The sequence below is a fragment of the Nycticebus coucang genome, chromosome 9 (genome assembly GCF_027406575.1).
Source record: "Nycticebus coucang isolate mNycCou1 chromosome 9, mNycCou1.pri, whole genome shotgun sequence".
Classification (NCBI taxonomy): domain Eukaryota; kingdom Metazoa; phylum Chordata; class Mammalia; order Primates; family Lorisidae; genus Nycticebus; species Nycticebus coucang.
Window position 1 is genome coordinate 90318373 of NC_069788.1, and position 20840 is coordinate 90339212.

The following is a 20840-nucleotide window of genomic DNA, read 5'->3' on the forward strand; positions in this document are numbered from 1 at the left end:
AGATAGAAGATGGGGGTGGTGATGCAATTTGTTTCCTCATTTACTTAGTGATTCCCCTGGGCCAGAATAGGGCTAGGCCTTTGATAAAGCAGAAAGTGTTGTAGGTCTCTGGTGGCAAACCAGCATTGGAGTGTGGATGGAGCAGCCAGTGAGGGTTGCTGGTCACTACAGAACATTACAGCTGGGTTCACATTGCCACTCTCCCCAGCACCCTAATAGTTTTAGGTCTCCTACTTGCTCCTGGCTGTTGTGGGAGCCACCCCAGGAGGTGGGTAGGAAAGAGGCAAGAGTAGCAGGCAGATCCCAAGCCTCATCTCTACTCTGCTCCTCTGTGACAAAACAGACTTCTACACCTGGTCCTTTGCACCCTTTCTCTTGTCCTGCACCTTTGTGTAAAACAGGCTTTTCCCTAGGCTTGGATTGGCTTTTGTTTTCTCCATCCTGGGCACTGTTAAGGTCCTCCAGTCCTTAACCCCATTCCCCACCCCACCCACCCTACCCCCAGGAGGGGGCAGTGCTCTTTCTGTGAACTGCCTTTGTGCCCATGTTTATCCTCCTCATAGCACTTGCCACACTATTCCCTTGGCTGAGCTCTTTGGGGCAGAAGCCCTTAAGGCTTGGGTTAGCCTGGTATAAATGTGTGCTAAGGGAACGAGGGACCTCCACGTCCTGCCCCAGCTTTCTCTTTATTCTAGTTGAGCACATGGACACCAATCTGGGTCAGTATGGATAACCATAGTAACTTCCATACCATGGGAGATGCACAGATGTCTATATAGGTATCTGGGCTTCTAAACAGTTGTTCATCAGAGCATGGTACAGCAGCTACTTACTTTAAGAGATGCTAGGGATTTCAAGAGGGTGGACAAGTGGACCTAGATACCCCAAGATCCAGGTAACCCACCCTTCCACAGCCTCACAGTTGGCAAGGTTGGAGGGATGGGGAGCAGCAGGATGCCCTTAGCCCCTCTAGGTAGCTGGAAGAAAAAGATGTATAAGGGTAAGTCCTTAGGCTGGATGGGAATCGAGGGAAGATAGATTCAGCTCCTTCAATTTTTGCCTTGTTAGAACCATCACTGTTACTGTGGGTCTTGTCAGAATTAGCAAGGACAGTGGACTCTTGCGTGAACACAGATTCAGATGGCACTGAGCATTGCCCAAGTGCCAAGCATTGTTAGGTACTTTTATCTAATTAGTATTTAGTCTTTAAGGCCTGGAGTTCTAAGTCTTAATACACTTTTTTGTAGTTGAGCACATGGACACTAAATGGTTAAGACTTACTTAATGGTCACACAGCAGCCACTTGGGTTAGAATTCAAAATGTCTTCCTTCTGGGTCCATGGCAAATACAGAAAATTGCTTCTGTCTTATAAGGTAGCAGAGTTGCCAAGGAATCCCCCCAGGAGGAGAAAGCACTCCAGTCTATGAAGTCAGCTCTTAATTGACCATGTGTCCGAGAGCAGTAAGGGACTCTCCATTTTCCAAATGGTGCAGAGGTGGTGAGCAGGCTCAAGGTCCCTGAGCAGCACTCAAGCCATAGGAGTGAGGCCACTTGTCACAGGTTGAACCCGGATCCCCTGATGACTGTTGATATCTTGCCCTAGCCCTTCAACAGCAAATTTTTGATTTTTTTTTTTTTTTTTGGTGAGGGAGCTAAGTAGACAGGTTTTAAAAGATAGGGCCAGCCTGTTCCAGGCAATGTTGCTCTCACCTGGTCTGTGGGCAGAACTTCCTGAGTGTCCTGGATCTGCCATTAAACAAGGGGTATTTCTCCCAAGTTAATCCATTCACATACATAAGCCCCAGAGGAGAGTAGTTTTGGTACTCAGTATTAAGCAACAAAGGTTGTTATAGAATCCATTTTTTTTTTTTTTTGTAGAGACAGTCTCACTTTATGGCCCTCGGTAGAGTGCCATGGCATCACACAGCTCACAGCAACCTCCAACTCCTGGGCTTAAGCGATTCTCTTGCCTCAGCCTCCCGAGTAGCTAGGACTACAGGCGCCTGCCACAACGCCCAGCTATTTTTTGGTTGCAGTTCAGCTGGGGCGGGGTTTGAACCCCCCACCCTCGGTATATGGGGCCGGCGCCTTACCGACTGAGCCACAGGTGCCGCCCACATAGAAACCATTTTAATGCTAGGAAAATGTCACCTACTGTTCAGAAAAGCTGTGTAGAGATTAGCCCACATCCCACAGGGCTTGGGGCCCCTGGCAGCTACATCCCAATTCATGCTTAAGGTGGCAAATGCGTTTGGCCCTTAGACTTGTCTAATGGTCCCCAACACTCCTACTGTTTGAGACCCCACAGTCAACTGCAGAGGTGGTGTGCTTCTCTACCTGCTGTGCCCTTTTGCCTCCCTTGGGGAAGGGCAGGCTGAGGAGCACTTACAGGTGTCAGGAATTGCAGCTGTTTTCAAAGATACCTCATCGCATTTTAATCAACAGTCCTGTGATATATAGATTTCTTTGTACATGTGGGAATTGGGGCTCAGGTGAAGTGACTTGGCTCAGATCACAAGTTAACTGGCAAAGCTGAGGTTTGAGCCCTGGCATTCTGGCTCTAGAACCCTTCATTTGTGCTTAAAATAGGAACCCAGCCAAAGGCAGAGACAGTGTTCTTTCTTCCTGTTGCTATATTCCTACTGATTTATAAAGTTTCCTTCAGAAAGTAATAAACATGCAGTTTTAAAGAAAAGCTCTCAAAGCAACCTTCCTTCCAGCTTTTAGTATAGGAAGAGATGGCTCTGTAGGGTGAGGGTGGAGTTATCCATTAAGTGTGACTGCCAGGGTGACTGGCTGCTATGGGCGAGCAAGGTAATGCCCATGGATGATTGGACGTTCAACAAAATACCAAAACCTGCCACTTGTTTGCTTGTATAGTGTTTTCCCTTGAAGACAAAGATCTGAGGGCAAACATGGAGGGAATGGGGACAATGGTTTGGATTTGGCCTATGGTTTTGTGAAAAGCAGAGGATAAGCCCGTGAAATGACTTTGCCTGTCACTGCCAGACCTTGGGCATCCTGACTCCAAAGTGATAGATTCTCTCCAGGAAGAGGGTCCAGTGTGTCTTACCAAGGGAATTTCTCCAACCAAGTGCCAGACAGCTCTCCTGTTGAGAATACACAAGCCACAAATGGAGAGAAGCAGTGGCCAGTACTGGCTGTACTGTGTTGGAGAACCTGGGTGGAAGGCCCACAACCCACCTTACAACCCCTCAGAGCTGCTACGGGCACCAATCCAGCGTCATGTGTGTTCACACTGCAGGGATTCCCTGGAGACTTGTCTGGCAAAGAGGATGAGAGTCACAAATCCAGCAGTGTGCTCTCCCCACTCTTCAGTGTACTTGTCAAAGACCTCCTAACACTTCTACCCAGAGCTGTGCGGGACACTGAACAAATTCATATGAGGGTCAGGTTTACATTCCTGTGGAAAAGTGACATACTTAGCTGAAGCCCTGTGGTCCAATTCCAGGCAAAGGCAGTATGGGAACCGGGGTCCCTGCCTGGAACTGAGGCCCCTGACATCTAAGAGTGCTACCGGCTTTTCATGAAGGCAGAAGAGTAACACAAATCCATCACTGGTGTCAACGGGACTCTGAGGAGTGTGCTACCCAGTCCATGTGCACAGTTGGGTTTGTCAGCAGACTCATACAGCAGCACCAATAGATTCTAATAAATCCCTGCAGAAGGAAACCTGGGAGAAAGTGGCCTTTGATTAAGTAAGGACCCCAAAGGGCAATTCCACACCCTGCATTTTCCATTTCCTCTTAGGAAGGGAGAAGTTGCTAGCAGCACCTCAGCCCACCCAATTGTGTGGCTCCCCACTGCTGCCATCCCACATGCCAGTCCAGGGAGGGGCTTTTAGAGGTCCTGAGGAAGCAGGAGAGTAAAATTTCTAAGGGGACATGTCCAGGATGCTGAATGAGAGAGCGGGTAAGAGTTCTCAGTTTCAACAATGGAAATCTCCCCATTGTCTTCCCATGGCTTGTCTCTTTTCTTTCCCACCTATCCTCTCACCAGCCCACAAAGAGAACAGAAGGAGAAACCACAGAAAGGAGCCAAGGGCAGCTTTGCAAACCATCTGCTCTGCTCAGCTGGGGACCACGGCCGCATGTGCCAACATCTCTACTAGGCTGAGTATCTAGACTTCTAGGATTTGCTGGGAAAGAAGGGACAGCTGCAGCTTCCTGGTCCCAGACATAACTACACACATCCTGGTCCAGACCCCAGTCTTCCTAAGCCTCTATCCAGGGTACAGAACGGTTGACAGCAGAACCCTGAAGGGTTTAACCACTAAAAGTCAGCCAGTCTGACCCTGAGAGAGGTAGAGGGGGCCCCAACAACTTGAGCTTTTAGGCTGAAGGCTGAAAGACCGATTTCTGGACTTTGGCAAAAAAAGTCTCTTTTTCTCCTTAAGTTAGGGGTGGGAAAACACGCCCATTATGAGTGTTTGGAACCACACCACAGTGCTTACATTCAAGTTGACAACAGCCCATCCACCACAGCCCAGTCCAACAGCAGACTGGACCAGATTCTTTCTTGTAGGCCTAGACAATGAGTCACTTGTGTCTAGGCAGCTGACCTTGACTTTTCCGCTCCTGTGGAGAGGCACTGCCCCTGGCAAAGAGAAACCAGAGACCCCATTTTTATACAAAAGAATGTCAGTACTGTAGGAACCTCCTCCAACTGAAGAAACAGGTCCAAAGAGGGTAGGTGACCTACCCAGTGTCTCTCAGTGAACTGGAATGCACAGTCCGGGGGCCCTTCCTGGCCCAGAATTAGAAAGCATTTGATCCTCCATCGAAATAAATACTAAAAATACTGCCATTACCACAGTCCATAATGGATAGGCCTCCTTTCCAGAGGATTTGCCCAAGAGGCTGTACATTTTCTAGCCACAGTCTAAATTGCTTTAAAAAATTGAAAAGACAGAATGTTCCATTCAGAAAGCGATCCGTTAGGTGACAGATTCCACTGCATGGCCTAAAATTAATATCAATGTTTATCGGCTGCATAAAGGATGTTGTAGTGGGATGTTTTATAAAGCAGGTAAACAGAAGGGGTGGCGGCCTCAGGGAACACGTGATGGTTCAGAGCGGTGTCCATCTCATCCACGTACTCCACCTGCAGGGCGATGCTCAGCGCCTGCGACAGGGCTGTGATCTGAATGTGGTCACACTCCATGGCCATGGGCTCCACTTCCTGCAAAGGCCAAAATAAAAAAATAAGCCAGCTTAGAAGGAAGGCCTGGCAGGGAACAAGTGCCTTCAACCCTGGCTCTCGAGGTCATGGCAAAGCCTCTGTGCTGGGATGTAATCATTACAACCACCCATGAGGTATGTACTGACAACATCCTCACGTCACAAAGGAAATAGGTTCCCTGGGAGAAAAGTAGCACAGCTGCTACAAATCCCTAAAATTTCAAGTTAAGCCTGGATCTTTGTCATTCTAGACTCTAGTTGCTCCTGAGAAGAAGCCACTACCTTTGAGGGACCTGGAAAGGGAGAGCAGGGATTTTTCAGGTTGGACATTGAACAGTCTTAGAGCTGAAAGGCGCCTTGGCCCATCAAGGATTCAAGCTTGTTGCTTTCAGAGAAGTAAGCAGAGTGAGGCAGGGGTGGTGGCCCTCATACAGAGGGCAGGTGCTACTAGCTTGTGTTGCCATGCAAGAGTAAAGGCCTGGGGCTGGATCTTCTGATTTTCCAAGACAAATCCAGATAATTCATATGAAAAATTGCCCAATTTTTACACATCAGCCACTCTTTCAAGTAAATACCATGCATTGTAAACAAAAACATGTCTTGGGGCAAATGTGACTCTGGGGCTATGCAGTTTTAGAAAAGGCTACTCCCTATCCCTTATTTTTCAGGTGGGAAATCCCTAGGGTGGAGCAATGACTTGCCCCAAACCACATGATGCAGACAGCTCCGGTGGTGCCTACAAGTTGCTAACGTAGTGCTGTTTGAATTGCGAGGGCATCTATAACACCCAAGTCCCCTGGCTAGGCACAGGGTTCAGGAGACGGTAAGAGTCCCCAACAGGAGCACAGCCGGAACTGGGACTGAGATCCTAAGATCTTACATGCGTGCAGAAGTCTTTGATGTCCATCTCTTCATCAATGAAGTGCCGGAAGAAGTCTGCTCGGTTCCTGATGAAGGCTGATGTAAGCAGGCGCAAGAACTGCACGATTCGGTCTGAGGTACTCTGGTCATTGAACACCTTCAGCAGGCTGGACACTGAGCCGTCCTTCTCTACTAGCTCCACCACGCTGTAGAACTGCGCCCAATGAGGCATCAGCCAGGGGAGGCCCTGGCAAGACCCAACCCTCACTCCCTGGGGCCTCCATCATGAATGGGGGTTAGCAAGACTTTGTAATTCGTACCTATGGAGGCATATCTAGGGAGTGGCAATTAAGTCTCCCCCATGGCCACCTGGCTTGGGGTTCCCATGTACACATCCAGAGCAGGAGGGGTCTGACAGTCCTTGAACCCATCCTTTAATTAATCAGATGGGGAGGATGGGATGGAGAGGGAGTGTGGTGAAAGAGGTGCCTCCTCCCAGGGAAGGGCAGAGCTCTGGGCTCCTTTTATCCATAAATCCCTACATGCCAGATGCAGCCCTCTGTCCTTCCCTGCGAGGAGCAGAGCTATGGGCTGTGTGGGGACTCTGGCCAGTGTCTGCTCTGCCTGCATGGAAGGAGGGACCTGTTTCCTCAGCCAGCGTGACCCAGGTGAACTCACAGCATTAAAGAAGTTTCGGAACTTGTGCTCCTCAAAGCCAGCAGCCAGAAGGTCATTTGGGGTCTGCAGTACACGCTCTTTGAACCTAAAAAGGAGCAGACTCGGTACTTATAGGGAGCGTACTGTGATGCAATTATGTCCCAATCTGACCCCTGCCCCAGCCCAACTGCCCCTCCAGTGCGTCCTCAGAACCCCATCCCACCACAGCCGTCACCACAACACGTCTGCCCTATTAGCACTGCCAGGGACTCTCTTCATGGGGGGTGTGCAAGAGCTGGTTTGTATTTGCTCACAAGAGTAAATTAATTGTTAAATTTTCAAGAATTCTGCCAGCCAGGTATTTTTTTTTTGTAGAGACAGAGTTTCACTCTATCGCCCTCGGTAGAGTGCCGTGGCGTCACACAGCTCACAGCAACCTCCAACTCCTGGGCCCAGGCGATTCTCCTGCCTCAGCCTCCCAAGTAGCTGGGACTACAGGCGCCCGCCACAACGCCTGGCTATTTTTTTTTGTTGCAGTTTGGCCGGGGCTGGGTTTGAACCTGCCACCCTCCGTATATGGGGCCGGCGCCCTGCTCACTGAGCCCCAGGTGCCACCCTGCCAGCCAGGTTTTAACAGTCATTATTAAAACTTGAATGACGTAAACTTACAATTAAGTAAAGTATACTAAAAAACAAAATAAATATCTAAAGCTCACCATTTCCTAATTATTTACTAACACCTATGTCCCTCAGGCTATGAGGTTGTATATGTCCAGTGGAGATATGGTATGGAACGCAGTGTGTGTTATTTTGCATCTCTTCCTAACATACTACTCAGTTACTTGCAATGACAGCTTGTGATCGATCACGTTAGAAGCTTTGACAGCTATCAGCAATCAGCTAACAGCTCAAATTTGGCCTCCTGTCCCCAAACCAGTCAGCTGTTAAACATTTGCCAGCATTGAGTCACCCCTGAAGACCTGGCCCAAAGGCCCTGGCACTGTGACTTCCGAATACCCCTTTTGGACCCACATAAAGCCCCCTATGGCAAGGCCCCTTTCTGGAATCCATCCTGGTACCCTCACAACAACCCCCTCAGGTATGAAATGTTATCCACTTTTCACAGTTGTAAAAAATGAGCTCAGAGAGGCTGGGTCACCTGCCCAAAGTCACACAGGAAGTAAGAGAGTGAGGTCTGACCTCAGCATCTAGGGCAGCTGCATGGCACAACTCCAGGGTACGCAGCTCAAGGGGAAGATGAACTTAGGGTCACAACCCCTATGCTGTGCTATCCCACACCACTGTGAGAAACGGGAAGGGGAGAGGCTAGAAATAGCCGAGAACCAAGTGGTCTCTTAGCTCCTTGCTCCTCAATGTGTGATCTGAGGCTACTCGCATCAGCATCTCCGAGGAGCTGGTGGGAAATGCAGGATCTCAGGCTCCCCACCCCAGACCTACTGAATGGGAACCTATGCCCTAACTAGGTGTCAGGTGGTTTGTACAAATGTTCAGGTATGAGAAGCCCTGAACTAACCAAAACGTGAAGTTATAATGGAGGAATGAACAGCACAGGGAGTAGCTCTGAACAGCATGAAGCTCAGATCCAGGCCTGACCAGGCAGACACCCGCGTTACACATGCTGGAAACCAAAGCCAGCAGGAATTACTCAGAACAGGGCAACACTGCTTCTCTTGTTTGTTTTCTTATCTTTTTGTAATGAATCACCAAGTACCTGCCCAGTGCAACTCACTTGGGCTGACCCAGACTCATGGATGAAATAGAAAGCAGAAAGTGCTAGAAGGTCACTGATTCCCAGCCTCTTGGCTACCCCAACTCCACCACAGCGGCCGGCTGGGCTTCTCCCACATCAGACGCCTCTGCCAGGCAGCCCTCCAGCTCACTCCTTGGGCTGACCTGGTGTACAGAGAACAGCATGGAACTCAACAAGTCCCTCCCACTCACGCACTTGAGGGTCTCTCTGCCCTTTCCCAGCAGAGACTCCAGATAGGCATAGCCCAAGGCCCGGTAGAAGCAGTTCCCATCCCCTTTGGTCTTGCGGATTGCGGTGAACCTTTTGCTGAGTTCCTGTGGGGGAGAGAGGGATTATGTGGACATCTGCAGGATAAGGGCTCTGTTGCATTGGACACTGGGTTTGGCCAGCTCCACCTCTTTCCGGTAACACTTTCTCCCTCCCCTCAAATTGGCTGTCTCCTTAGTCTCCCCCCACCATTCATTCCATGAGGATAGAAATACACTGCATACATCCTGGGTCAGTCCTAGATGACCCTACAGTCTACAGAGAAGACAAACGATTAGACAGTGGTGGCACAAGGACTGAGAAATACCCAGCTGGGGCAGTGGCACTGATGTGGGACTTCAGAAGTCAGAGAAGACTTCTTGGAGGAATGATGCTGAGAAAAGCAGGAGCTGGCAGCAGAAGTGGGGGTGAGGGGGTTGGTGGGTAGAGAGGAGGCTGCAGAGTCTGGAGGAAGGCCTCCTGGGCACCCTGGAGGGCCTCCGTCTGCAAAGTCCTCCCAACATTGCTGTGCCACCCACTGCTCTGGCTCTGCCTATAGCTGTGTCCCTCTCAACTGGCCTGGAATTTCCTGCCTTGTGGGGATATAGGCAGGGTTCTGACAGCACGGAATGGTTTTCAAGTGATTGGGAGTCCCTGCTCCTGCTCAACCCTGATCTCACCTCCTAAGAGAGTTCCAGGGAAGATGAGGTCAGCTTGCTGCCTGGTCCTAGCTCCTGCGCTGGGAAGTATCTCTGTGGCTGTGTTCAGCCTTAGCTGCTGATGGACACTTGACCCAAGCTGGACTCATCAGAGTCTCAGTGAGTTAATTAAAGCACTTAGGATAGTGCATAGCTTTAAAAAAAAATTGTGCGGTTTTTTTTTTTTTTTTGCAACTAAAGGATTTCTTGCTAAGGCAAATGCCTAACATCGAAATATCCTGAGAGTCCTTTCATTTGCCCAGAAACTTGTCCCAAACAGTAAGCCTTCAAAGTAGCACCTCCATCTTAGTTCCCTACTCCAGCCCATCTAATTTAGGATCCGTATTTCCCTCTGCTCCACCTGGATTTTCCTCTGGTAAATCCTGTTTTCAGGATGATCCCGAAGAATTGAGAGAATGTCACATTTTTCTGATATTAAGCTGAAAGATGTTTCACTCTGAAAGATAAAGAAGAAATGCTGCAACAATTTCAAAATCAACTGATGGAATTCACCACCTTGGTGGCCTCCAAACTGCCAGTTACACGAGATAGAGAATGACACTGTCCCACGAAAGCTACATGTGAGCATATTCCCAGCACCCTAGATAAATGCCTAGATTGTCACACTCCCAGGACAGGGACAGGCAGGCTCAGCACCACTGGGAAGAGGTATCCCTGGGTATATGGAAACTCATCTTATTGAATATAATACCTTGAGCCTAATGAACCTCGTGCCAAAGGTGAGTACCTTCATCCACTTTCATCCTTTCTGTCTCATTCATTCATTCATTATTTTATTCATCCAACAATTCCTAAACATCAAGCTCAAGCTAAGCACTGTGTCATGTGCTAGAAATACACAGGGAAGAACATCTAGGACCCCCCACCCCAGGTTCACAGTCTGAGGGAAGATGGTAATGATACAGGGTAACAAAGTCCCCAGAAGCACTGGTACAAGAAAGGAGGCCTGGGGGTCTAGGGAAGCTTTCAGAGATCTGAGTTCATGGAGCACAGCCTGAGATGGGCATCTTCACACACCACCTATCAACAAAAGTTCATACTTGAGTCAATTCCAACCCGAAAAGACAAACACAGGGAAAGGGTCTCTCTCCAAGGTGAGAAGAAATGGATGGACAAGAAGAAATGGGTGTGCAGGGACCGGGCAATGGCAGAAGGAAGCTTGGGGAAAGAGATCTCTTTTCCAGCAGCCAAACTTCATCTTGGGCTACCTCATCAGCGGGCTCAGTGAGATGCACTCCTGCCTGCAAACAGCCTGAAAATAATGTAAAAGAAAGTGGCATTAAAGCCACTTACAATTTACAGTTTAAGTGACTCTGGCTCCAGAATACAACCAAGGGAGACCATTTTTATGCAGTAGTGCACTGCCAAAGGCTGACGTTAATTGGGATTTTTGTAAGTGGAAATCTAGTTTTCGATCCATTAATTGCCATCATTTTTGACACTTAGTTTGGTGCTGGAGCATGCCTTTTTCACTTTATGTCTCTGACCACAGCAGCCTTTCCCTAGTGGCATCTCAGCCTCATTACTGACTAGATAACAATCACAACCCACTGCACCTGCTCAGGGAGAAGCCTTTTGATGTTATGAACCTCTTTGTCCATCTGAAGAAATATACCTAGATTTTGGATGATCGGCTTTCTCCAACACTGAGCATGCAAAAGCTGGCCCATGAGCTTATACAATGAGGCCTAAAGGACTTCTACGTTTGCTTCTGTCTCCACGCTGGATAGACTCTAAACTTACAGCAAGCCCCTTTTCCCAGGTCCAGCATCAGGACAGGGGAGAGGTGCTGGGATTGAGAAGGGCTGTGTCTAGGGGACCTGGTTGTCCCCACCTATCAAAGACTTTCCAAGCTACACAACCTCTCCTGCCTCAGGACAGTTTATGATATTGTCTGCAATCTCCCATTTATCTGCCTGACTCCCCAGGGCCTATCAAAGGGCCTGGCACAGAGTAGGGACTGAGATGTTTGCTCAATGAATGGGTATAAGCCACTTCTTCCATGCAGTCTCCCTGTTCTCCTCACCCCAGCCCAGCTGAGTCAATCCTGGGCTCCCACTTGCACTCACACTTTCGCCCCACACATGCCCTCTCCTGGACTTGGAGGGTCAAGGGCAACTTCCCAGAGGAAAGCTTAAAATTAGAAGATAAATTAATTGTCCTAAAGAAGAACAGGAGGAAGAATGTTTCCAAAAGAGGAAACAGAGTCAAACACTTAGGGGTAGGGAAAAGGGATTCTAGATTTTGCCTCTGGAAGGTTCCATCCTATACCTGCTCTTCTTTGCAAAATTAAGTCAACCCGAGGTTCCTTCCTTCCTCCCTCCAGCCTGACATCATTGTGACAATGCAAACAGAAACAATCAGGGGGCATCAGACAACAACGTTGGGGCAGGCGCCATGGGCTGCTGTCCTATCAACTGTTACTCCATTTCTTCCCCACTGGTAGGATCCTGAAACCTGATGAAAAGTGATGAAGTCCTGCCAATCCCACCTCTTTCCCAATCATTTTCCTAGCCTCTCTTGCAGCTATGGGCAGCCAAGAGACAAGGGCTGGCTAGCTGGACCTATGAAAAGCCTGCAGGAAGTTTTTGGTTTTAAAGATAAAATATTAAATGGTAGTTCAGGGCCCTCTCAGCTGCTGAGAGCTGAGCTCACCATTCCCTTGGTCCGGGGACACACTGTCAGCACGAGCCCCTGCATTTTCTCATGTTTTCCTTTGATACCTGATTCCTATTCATATCCCTCCACACCCTCAACCCTCTGTAGGTGGTCTCCACAGCAAGTTTTTTTCATCTTCCCAAACTGAAACTCTGTCTCCATTGAACACTAACTCCCCACTCCCCATCCCATCCCGGAGTCTCTGGCAACCACCTTTCTACTTTTCTGTCTCTAATGAATTTGAATATTCTAAGTACCTTGTACAAATGTAAACTATCTCTTTTTAAAAATACAGAGTTGTGTGTATACTTGCATTTTAAATTTGCATATTATGCTATGGATATTGTGGGGTTTTCTTCTTTCACTCCATACTATTTCAGATCTAGCCCTGCTGTCAAATGGCGTAGGTTGCCCCCATCTTCAGGTGACAGAGCCTTGGGTCAACTCCAGTGCCCCCTGATGATCCCAGGTGTGTTTATGGGGCACCTGGGGGGACAAGTGGGTTTCTACCTTGGCCCTTCAAGTCCCTGCCTGGCACCTCCAGAATGATTCAAATCAGCTGGAGGCATTTCCCGCACCCTTTGCACCAGCACAGCCCTGGCCACAGCCCAGGGCAGGACCAAGAGACTCAAGTCCAGAGAGAACCCCAGGTACATCCTTAATTTTCTAGCCCATAAATCAAGTACAATGCTTTGTCTGACCTTAGCTGACTCTAATCAATGCTTGTTTTTTAAACTATGACTGGAAATTTCCAGGATATTATGGAGAAAGGACAGACAGGCCATGACTGATAATGTCCTGTCAGACCTAATCAGGCCACCTGAAAGGATTTTAGTCCTTTAATTGGGGCTTGCAAATGAATTCTAATTAAGTCAGGCAGATAGCACCTCCACTTGGAAACAGTTTTTAGCAGATTGAAGGGAGGAATATATTTCAAAGTGAGAAAAGGATGTTTCTTTAATCTCTGGCTTTTCCCCAGCAACCCTGGCAGCTAGAATGTGGGCTGAGTGTGCAGTTACCAGGTTGGAGTCTTTGGTGGAGTCTGCGCTGTATCTGTCCGCTGCCCTTGTTTCCGCCCACAGCCTCAGAGCATGGGCGGTGTGTAAAGCACCTACTCTGACGCTGGAGATGTGCACCTGATACTCCATTCCTGATCCACACACTGAGCCCAACCTCCAAATTTAGGGAAAGCAGGAGTCCCCTGCTTTTCTTTCCCCAAACCTGCCCATATAACCCAAGAATTCTTCAAGCAGCCTGCAGCCACATGCCAACATCATGTGATGCTCTCCATGAACCCCTCCCCAGGAGACAATGGGTTGAGGGTCACAAGGAGACTACAGGATGTGGAGAGGCTGAGCTGAAAGGACTGGGCTTAGGCAGCCCAGCCCCGCATTCCCAGAAGGCCTGTCCACTCAATGGTGTGGGGACCCCCGTGAGGTTCTCCACCACCTCCAGTTCTCTGTGTTCTGTGTGTTCTCTGTGAGTCCCTCTAAGAGTAGACACAGCTCAAGAGTTTGAATCCAGCCCGACCTTTCATGAGAGGTGAAGTAATAAAAGAACAAAGCCCCACAAAACAGGAACCAGTTGTCACTTCTGTTCACAACTGAACCCCAAGTGCCTAGAACAGCTTTGGTACCCAGGAGGTGTTCAGTTACCGCCTGCTGAATGAAGCTAACCTTCTCTGGGGAGTCACCACTTTCCATAGATTATCTCATTCGGGCCCTGAAATACCTCTTTCTAACTAAGGCACAGAGAGGTCAAGCCATTTGTCCCAGGTCACATGGTATGACAATCTTAGGCAGGGATTTGGGATTCTGGTCACCAAGCACATCAGCGTGATACCCCATCCCTGATAAACACACCAAGCCCAACTTCTAAACTTAGAGAAAACAGGGGTTCCCCACTTTTCTCTCCTAAAACCTCCCATTCAACAGATCAGGTGCCATTCTGCACCCTGTCACCCTCTGAAGAGAATGCACCCAGCCTATTGTCAATTCCTGACAATTTCTCACCAGCCCAGCCTCAGGCTCACACCTCTGCAACATATCCTCCTTCAGTATGTCTGAGCCTAGGCGCTGGGCCCCAGCAGGCACCACCAGCCTTTGGTCAGCCCCTTCGCTCATCCTAAAGTGAGTTGCCTCACCTGCCAGGTCCAGTCCAGCAGCCACAGCTCACCATATGACCTAATTTCAAGCTACCGATTGCAGAGAAGACCAGAGCCACCAGTCTCACCTGCAAGCAGGGCAGCACTCATTCCTGGGCCACCCCTTTCCCTCAGAGAGGCCCAGTCAGCTCCAGAGGCTTAGCCCAGCTCCAGCCCTGGTTTGGCCTGCCTAGGGCTGAGGCCTCCACAGTGGGCTGCTTAAGGGCTAGAAGGAAATGCCCTTTTAAATGTCTGCTTTGGGGTATGACACATAAAATATATATCTATAGAGAGCTCAATTTTTTTTTTAAGGATTACTCTGCATACATTGTTTCTTTCTTTCTTTTTTTTTGCAGTTTTTGGCCAGGGCCGGGTTTGAACCTGCCACCTCCGGCATATGGGACCAGCGCCCTACTTGTTGAGCCACAGGGGCTGCCCTCAAATTTTTTTTTTTTATTGATGAGGTGAGTGAGCAAAAATGTTTGGAGGCCACAGATTTAGGGGAGACCTATTGCTCTGTATGAGTTTCCTATTGCTGTTGTGACAAGTTAGCACATACTGTCTCGAAACAACACAAATTCTGGTGGTACCAAGTTCTAAATTAGTCCTCCTGGGCTGAAGTCAAGATGTTGACAGGGCTGTGTGCCTTCTGGTAGTTCTATAGGAGAATCTGTGTTCTTGCCTTCTTCAGTTTCTAGAGGCTGCGCATGTTCCCTGGCTCTGATTCCAACCCCTCCCCACTCTCATGAGACCCCTCACGACTCTATCACTGTACCCACCAGGTTAACTCAGGATCCTTAGTTTAATCCCATCTGCCAAGTCTCTCTTGCCATGGTAACATGCTGGCTGGCTTTCATCAGGTAATGCCTGGACACACACAGCATCCTTCCAATGACCCTCAGGTTCTCATCTCTGGCCCTGACCTCTCCCTAGAGCTCCAGCCTCAAACAGCCAGCAGCACTCCATTGTCTGAGCAGAAGATCCCTGAGTTAGTTGGTCCCTAACTGCTCTCTTGCTCCACCCTGCACCGCATGCTTCTCCAGCTTCCTAGATGCTGCTCCAACTAGGCAGAGTTCACTCCATGACTGGGAAGTGTTCCTTCACTCCCCTCCTGCCCTAGGGCTGAGCTGCCAACATCTCCCCTCAGGAGGCTGTGCTGTTGTTTGCTTGACCCACTTCCTGTTCCCATCCTGACTGCTCTCCACAAGTAGCCAACACAAGCTGCTTACCAGACAGCGTATACTCTACTTCAAGATCCCCACCAGCTTCCTTGGTGTAGGCAAAGACTCAACCTTTCGACAGCCTCCCAGGTCTGACCCACTTGGCCCTTGCTCATCTCTCCCTCCCTCTCTCATAATGGTCCTTTTTGTTCCTCAGTAAGACACAACCACACACACCTCAGGGCCTTTGCACATGCTGTTTCTCCTGCCTGCAATGCTCATCTGCCTCTTCCCATGATGCAGGTGATGTCACCTTAGAAAAACCTTCCAAGACCACACAGCCTGAAGCTGCCCCTTCCCCATCGCTACCACCTTATTTCTTTTCTTCAAGGCATGATCTGACAAGTGGACTCACCTGTTTATTTGCGTACCGACTGTCTCCTTCCTCTAGAATACCAATTCCTTGAGGGCAGGTACTTTGCCTGTCTGTCACTGCTGGCTTCCCAGGGTCTGGCGCACAGTAATGCACCAAAAATGTATACTGAATATTATGTGTTAAAATGTGTTGCCTCAAAATTCATAAGGGAAATTCCTAACTCCCATTAATGTGACTTTATTTGGAAATAGGGTCGATACAGATATAGTTAATATGAGGTTCTATTGGAATAGGATGGGCCTCTAATCCTGTACGACTGATGCCCTCACAAAAAGAGGAAATTAAGACACAGACACGGACACACACACACACACACACACACACACACACATACACAGAGAAAAGACCATGTGGAGATCAGGGTTGTGATGCCATAAACCAAGGAGCTACCAGAAGCTCGAAGCGAGGCCTGGAGCAGATCCTTCCCTAGTGCCTTCAGACAGAGTGTGGCTTTGTCCATGCCTTGATCTTGGACTTCTCACCTCCTGTGACAGAATACATTTCTGTTGTTCTGAACCACTCAGTTTGCGGTACTTTATGACAGCAGCTCCAGCAGACTAACACACCAAGGGAATGAGTGAACGAATGGACTAGCTGGTCTTGGACTCCAGCATGGCTGCCTCCAACACTGCCAGAGATTTCACCCAAGTTAACCATCTTTTACTTTTCAAAAATATGTAACTGTTCCCTCCCCCCAACTGCAGAACAAAATCGAAATTCCACAGTGCAGCAGTGAAGCTCTGCACAGAACATTCTGATCCCACTTAATTTTCTAGACTCATCTTCCTGGCTCCCCCACGCTCACTGGATCTACAGAGGCTGCCCACATTTGCCAGACTACCCTATTCTTGACCATGTCTCAAGGCTTTTAAGCCTGCTGTCCCCCATTGCCTAGAATGTTCTCTTCCTCAAATCCTTCCTGAACACTCCTGTACATCCTTTAACACCCAGTTAAAAAAAAAAAAAAAACCTGGGAAGCCTTCCCTAACACTCCTCAACCCCTCACTATGCACTAACTTCCTGCAGAAGCCATGACCAATAGCTGAGGGACTGCCTGTGTCCAGCTCTGTCTTGGCCAATAGTCAGTGAGCTCCTGGAGAGGGCAAGCACCTTGTCTTTCTCATCACACACAGGCCTGACAGGGGCCTGTTTTGTTTCACAAAAGACAGCACAATAGGACTCGATGGTTTCACTATTTATGTCTGACTTCCACTCATTCATTTACCAAATGCTCAATGCACTTTTTTCCTTTTTTTTTTATTAAATCATAGCTGTGTACAATAATGCAATCAATGCACTTTGAATACACATGAGACCCCTTACCATCTGCAGCCCCTGCCAGTGGCAGCCCCAGGCCCGATCCTTGTCCCAGCCCCTATCCTCCTCAGGGAACTGTGTCTTCTACCTGGGTCCCCCTTAAGCTTAGCTCAGATTTTGACACAGAAAGCAAAGAAGATGCTTTATTTTCCGAGGACATTCTCTTAATGTCCACCACACACACCACCATTCACACATGGACTCAGACAACATAAAAAATGACTACACAACACAGGGCCCAGCATGGTCCCTGACACACAGTAAGTGCTCATTAAATGCCATGTGACCTTGGACGGCCTTGGACAGCCTCTACCCCCATGATTCCCCAGCAGACATCCTATTTTACTGGGTTAACAACTTCATCCACTTCCAAGGCACCTAGGTTCCCTCTGAAGGGTGAGGGCTTTGGATTCTGAAGCCCATCTGCCCTCTAACATCCAGTCCAGAACAGATGGGAGGGCGGAGTCAGCAGTCTCAACCTGTGCAGCACAAAGGGCAGAAGTTGAGGTCCTGACCCCTACCCGCCTGCTGTGCTTTCAGCCACCCAGTGGTGGCCATAGCGCATATTAGCCTCAAGTCACAGGTGACTAAATCCATCATTAGCCCAGCTCCTGCCACTCCCTGGTGGGTGATGCAGGAATACCTGGGCCACCTTCCAGGAGGAGCTGAACAACCCTTGGGTACCAGGTAAAATCAGGAAGCTGACGCTTCCAGATGCCCCAGAGGCCCCCAACCACACCCCAGGAACAGGCTGGCTTGGTCAGGACAGCCCTGGCTCAGGTGCCCTGGCTGCCCATGCCACACCCAGAACATGCCAGGCCATGATCAGGCTTTGACCCATACACAGCATCTGCAATGGTGACCCATTTCCTCCAGACACTGGAGGAAGGGGGCCAAGCGGGAAGTACCAGGCAGCTGTGCACACTTATTTCCAAGACTCTGCTATCACAGGAAAAGCTGTAGCTTATCTCTTCACATGGTTCGCACTTCAGCGCATTATAATGATGTTATGATGAGGGGAACGGACCAACCACAGCCTCAGGCAAGACCTGAACCCAGGGTTGTGTGCCTGGAACCAGGCCACCAGCCTGCACACTCCACAGGCTCCCTGGAGCCTCACTGCTCAGGGTTGAAGGGTTTTAGGCAACCATCCCACCCAGTCCCCTGCAGGAAGCCAATGCCACAGAACCTGGAAGGTGGGCAGGTGCAACACAAAGACCACTGGACTGGAAGTCCAGAGGCTTGGGGTCCAGGTTCACCACAATCAGTACCAGCTCCTTCCCTATTTGGCCTCAGTTTCCCCCATCTTACCAAGCCCAGGGTTAAGTCTGGCTCAGAGGATCCCCAGGGCCCTTTCTGCTCGGACAGGACTCTGGATCAGGGGCTCCTCTAGTCTCAGGACCCCTAAGTTACGCGCCTCAAAACTTGAGGCAGCCTGACCACGTGTGTTCTAACTCCAAAAACAGAGCCAATGTTCAACCGCACTCGGGTACGGCAACCTGACACCCGTAGGTTCACTCGAGGGGCTGGGGCAGGGGCCAATAGAGGGGTGATCTTTGACAGCGAGCCCTCGGATGGGTGGGGCCACAAGCTGTCATCTGGGGGGCTACCTAACAAAGAGGAGGCGACAAGTAGCCCTGGCGTTCCTCTGTCCCGCTCCGGTCGGAGGCGCCTACCTTTCACCGTCTGGGTAGCACCCGGGGAGTACCTGGGGGGCGGACGCTCAGGGAGCGAGGGCCTCAGACGAGCTGGGTCCCCCAGGCTGGCTGTGCCAAGGGGGAAGGAGGGCGCGACCCGGCCCCTAACGTTCGTCTGGACTCAGCATCCTGGAGTCCGAACGCCGCAGGGACTGCGCGGAGGCTGAGTCTCGCGCCCGACCCCGGCCCCTCGAGTGCACATGCGCCCGCCCACGATCCCGCCCACCGCGCCCCCTTCCTGTTTCCCCTTAGTCTTTCCACCCCAAGACCACTGACCATAGTGACCGGAGCCGCCGGGCCAGGTTCCGCCCCAGCAAGGAGCGATCCGGTATGGGAGGTTGCCACGGGAGGCGCTGGCCGGCTCCGCCGTTGGGTCGGGTGGAGGGGGCCTCGAGGGCTTGGGGGCGTGCGGCGAATACACCCGACCGCTCCGCAAACTAAAGGTTAGACCTCCACTGTGTCCCAGCAAGACACACGCCCGGTGATTGACGTCGGAGGCGGGCAATCAGAAGCCGGGACACATGATGTCACAAAAAGTGGGTGGGACTTCACGCACCTCTAGCCTATACTTTAGGGTCTATTTGACAGGGTGCCGCCCTCTTTTAAAAACACAGAAAGCTCTTAACTGGCAAAGGAGTTTGCCCAAGCCAGAAAGACAGGTCCTGCTCTGTTAAGGCTGAAGGACTTTTGCGCAAAAATGCAAATCGAAGCCTTCTGACAGATTAGCTGGTCCTCATTAATTCATAAACAAGGTCACATAAGTATAGTATGCACAGCATTCCAAGAAGAGGCACTTAGGGAACACGTGTCCAATGGTATTAAGTTCTTCACCTGCCCCTGTGTAGCTTCTAAATAATATTCTACACCCTTTCAACTCACAAATCGGTAGGTTGCCACGCACCCAATTAATGCTTGTTGAATGAATTTCCAGGATCCTTGACTCTGTGACTCTGGAATTGTAAGGAAATAATACATGTATATATGGCATAGACCGGGAACCAAGCGTGGGTGACTCACCTGGCGTACAAGCTCATTATTACTGAACACCAAACATAGGAATGTGTATCATTCAAATTTCATTCACCAGTCTTGACCTCTGAGGGAAGCTGTTTGGGGTAGGAGAGGGAGAGCTTGAAGGCAAGGGGGATGCTGTGTGATGCATGCATGCACCTGCTTTATTATGTATGTATTATTATTTCTACTTAGCAATTCCCCTCCCTGCCCCACCCTGATTCCACCAGCCCCAGACACCAGGTTATGTTCTTGGGCACACAGACAGCTGTATTTTCCAAGCATGTATCATGTGGTAGGTGGGGAGTGTGGGGTGGATGGAGGTTCAAAGAACAGTAAGAACAGCAGCTAATAGTTTCACAGAACACATACTGTGTATCAGGCATTATCCCAAGGGCTGAACACATACAGGGTTATCTTGCTTAATTTTCTCACAACTCGTTTATGGGGGTAGGTCCTGTTATTATTATCACTATTTTACAGATAAGGAAATTGACGCATAGAGAGATTTAAGTTACTTGCTCAAATTCACACAGCACACAAGTGGGATTTGATCCCAGGTAGTGGGACCCCAGAGCTGGTTTTGAATTTACTCTGCACATGATTACACATACAGGGGCGCACACTTCCACATGTCTATTTGCTTTTGGAGGGCTTATGTTTTTTGTTTCTATGTTACAGTTTCTATGTTACAGCTGTTTCTATGTTTACAGCCAAGGAAGCCAGAAAAGTGACAAGAGCAGTCCGATGCTGCCATACTGGCCCAGCGGGGCTATCTGACTCCTCATCCAGAGCTCATTCTAGAATGGGTTAGTCCTCCCTCGGTGGAGGAATGACTGAGCCAGATTCCCTTTAGGGGCTCCCCCATGGCCAAAGGAACATGTTCTGTCTCTAATGAATTGGATCGCCTCTTCCTACCCCCTTACTACCTGCATCTGTGTGTCTGGAAAAAGGGGTCAGGG

The 20840-nt window shown here is 49.5% G+C and overlaps 1 protein-coding gene across 1 annotated transcript; it reads right to left on the minus strand.

The window, feature by feature from the left end:
- Positions 1-4404: 4404 nt before the first annotated feature.
- On the minus strand, positions 4405-19354 carry OTUB2 (OTU deubiquitinase, ubiquitin aldehyde binding 2). Its single transcript, XM_053601613.1, has 6 exons — positions 19144-19354; positions 9797-9892; positions 8687-8805; positions 6742-6826; positions 6083-6277; positions 4405-5203 (listed from the first exon to the last, which is right to left on the minus strand). Exons 1-6 carry the CDS (start codon positions 19144-19146, stop codon positions 4997-4999), a joined length of 705 nt encoding a protein of 234 aa, XP_053457588.1. The 5' UTR covers positions 19147-19354; the 3' UTR covers positions 4405-4996.
- Between the last annotated feature and the right edge of the window lie 1486 nt (positions 19355-20840).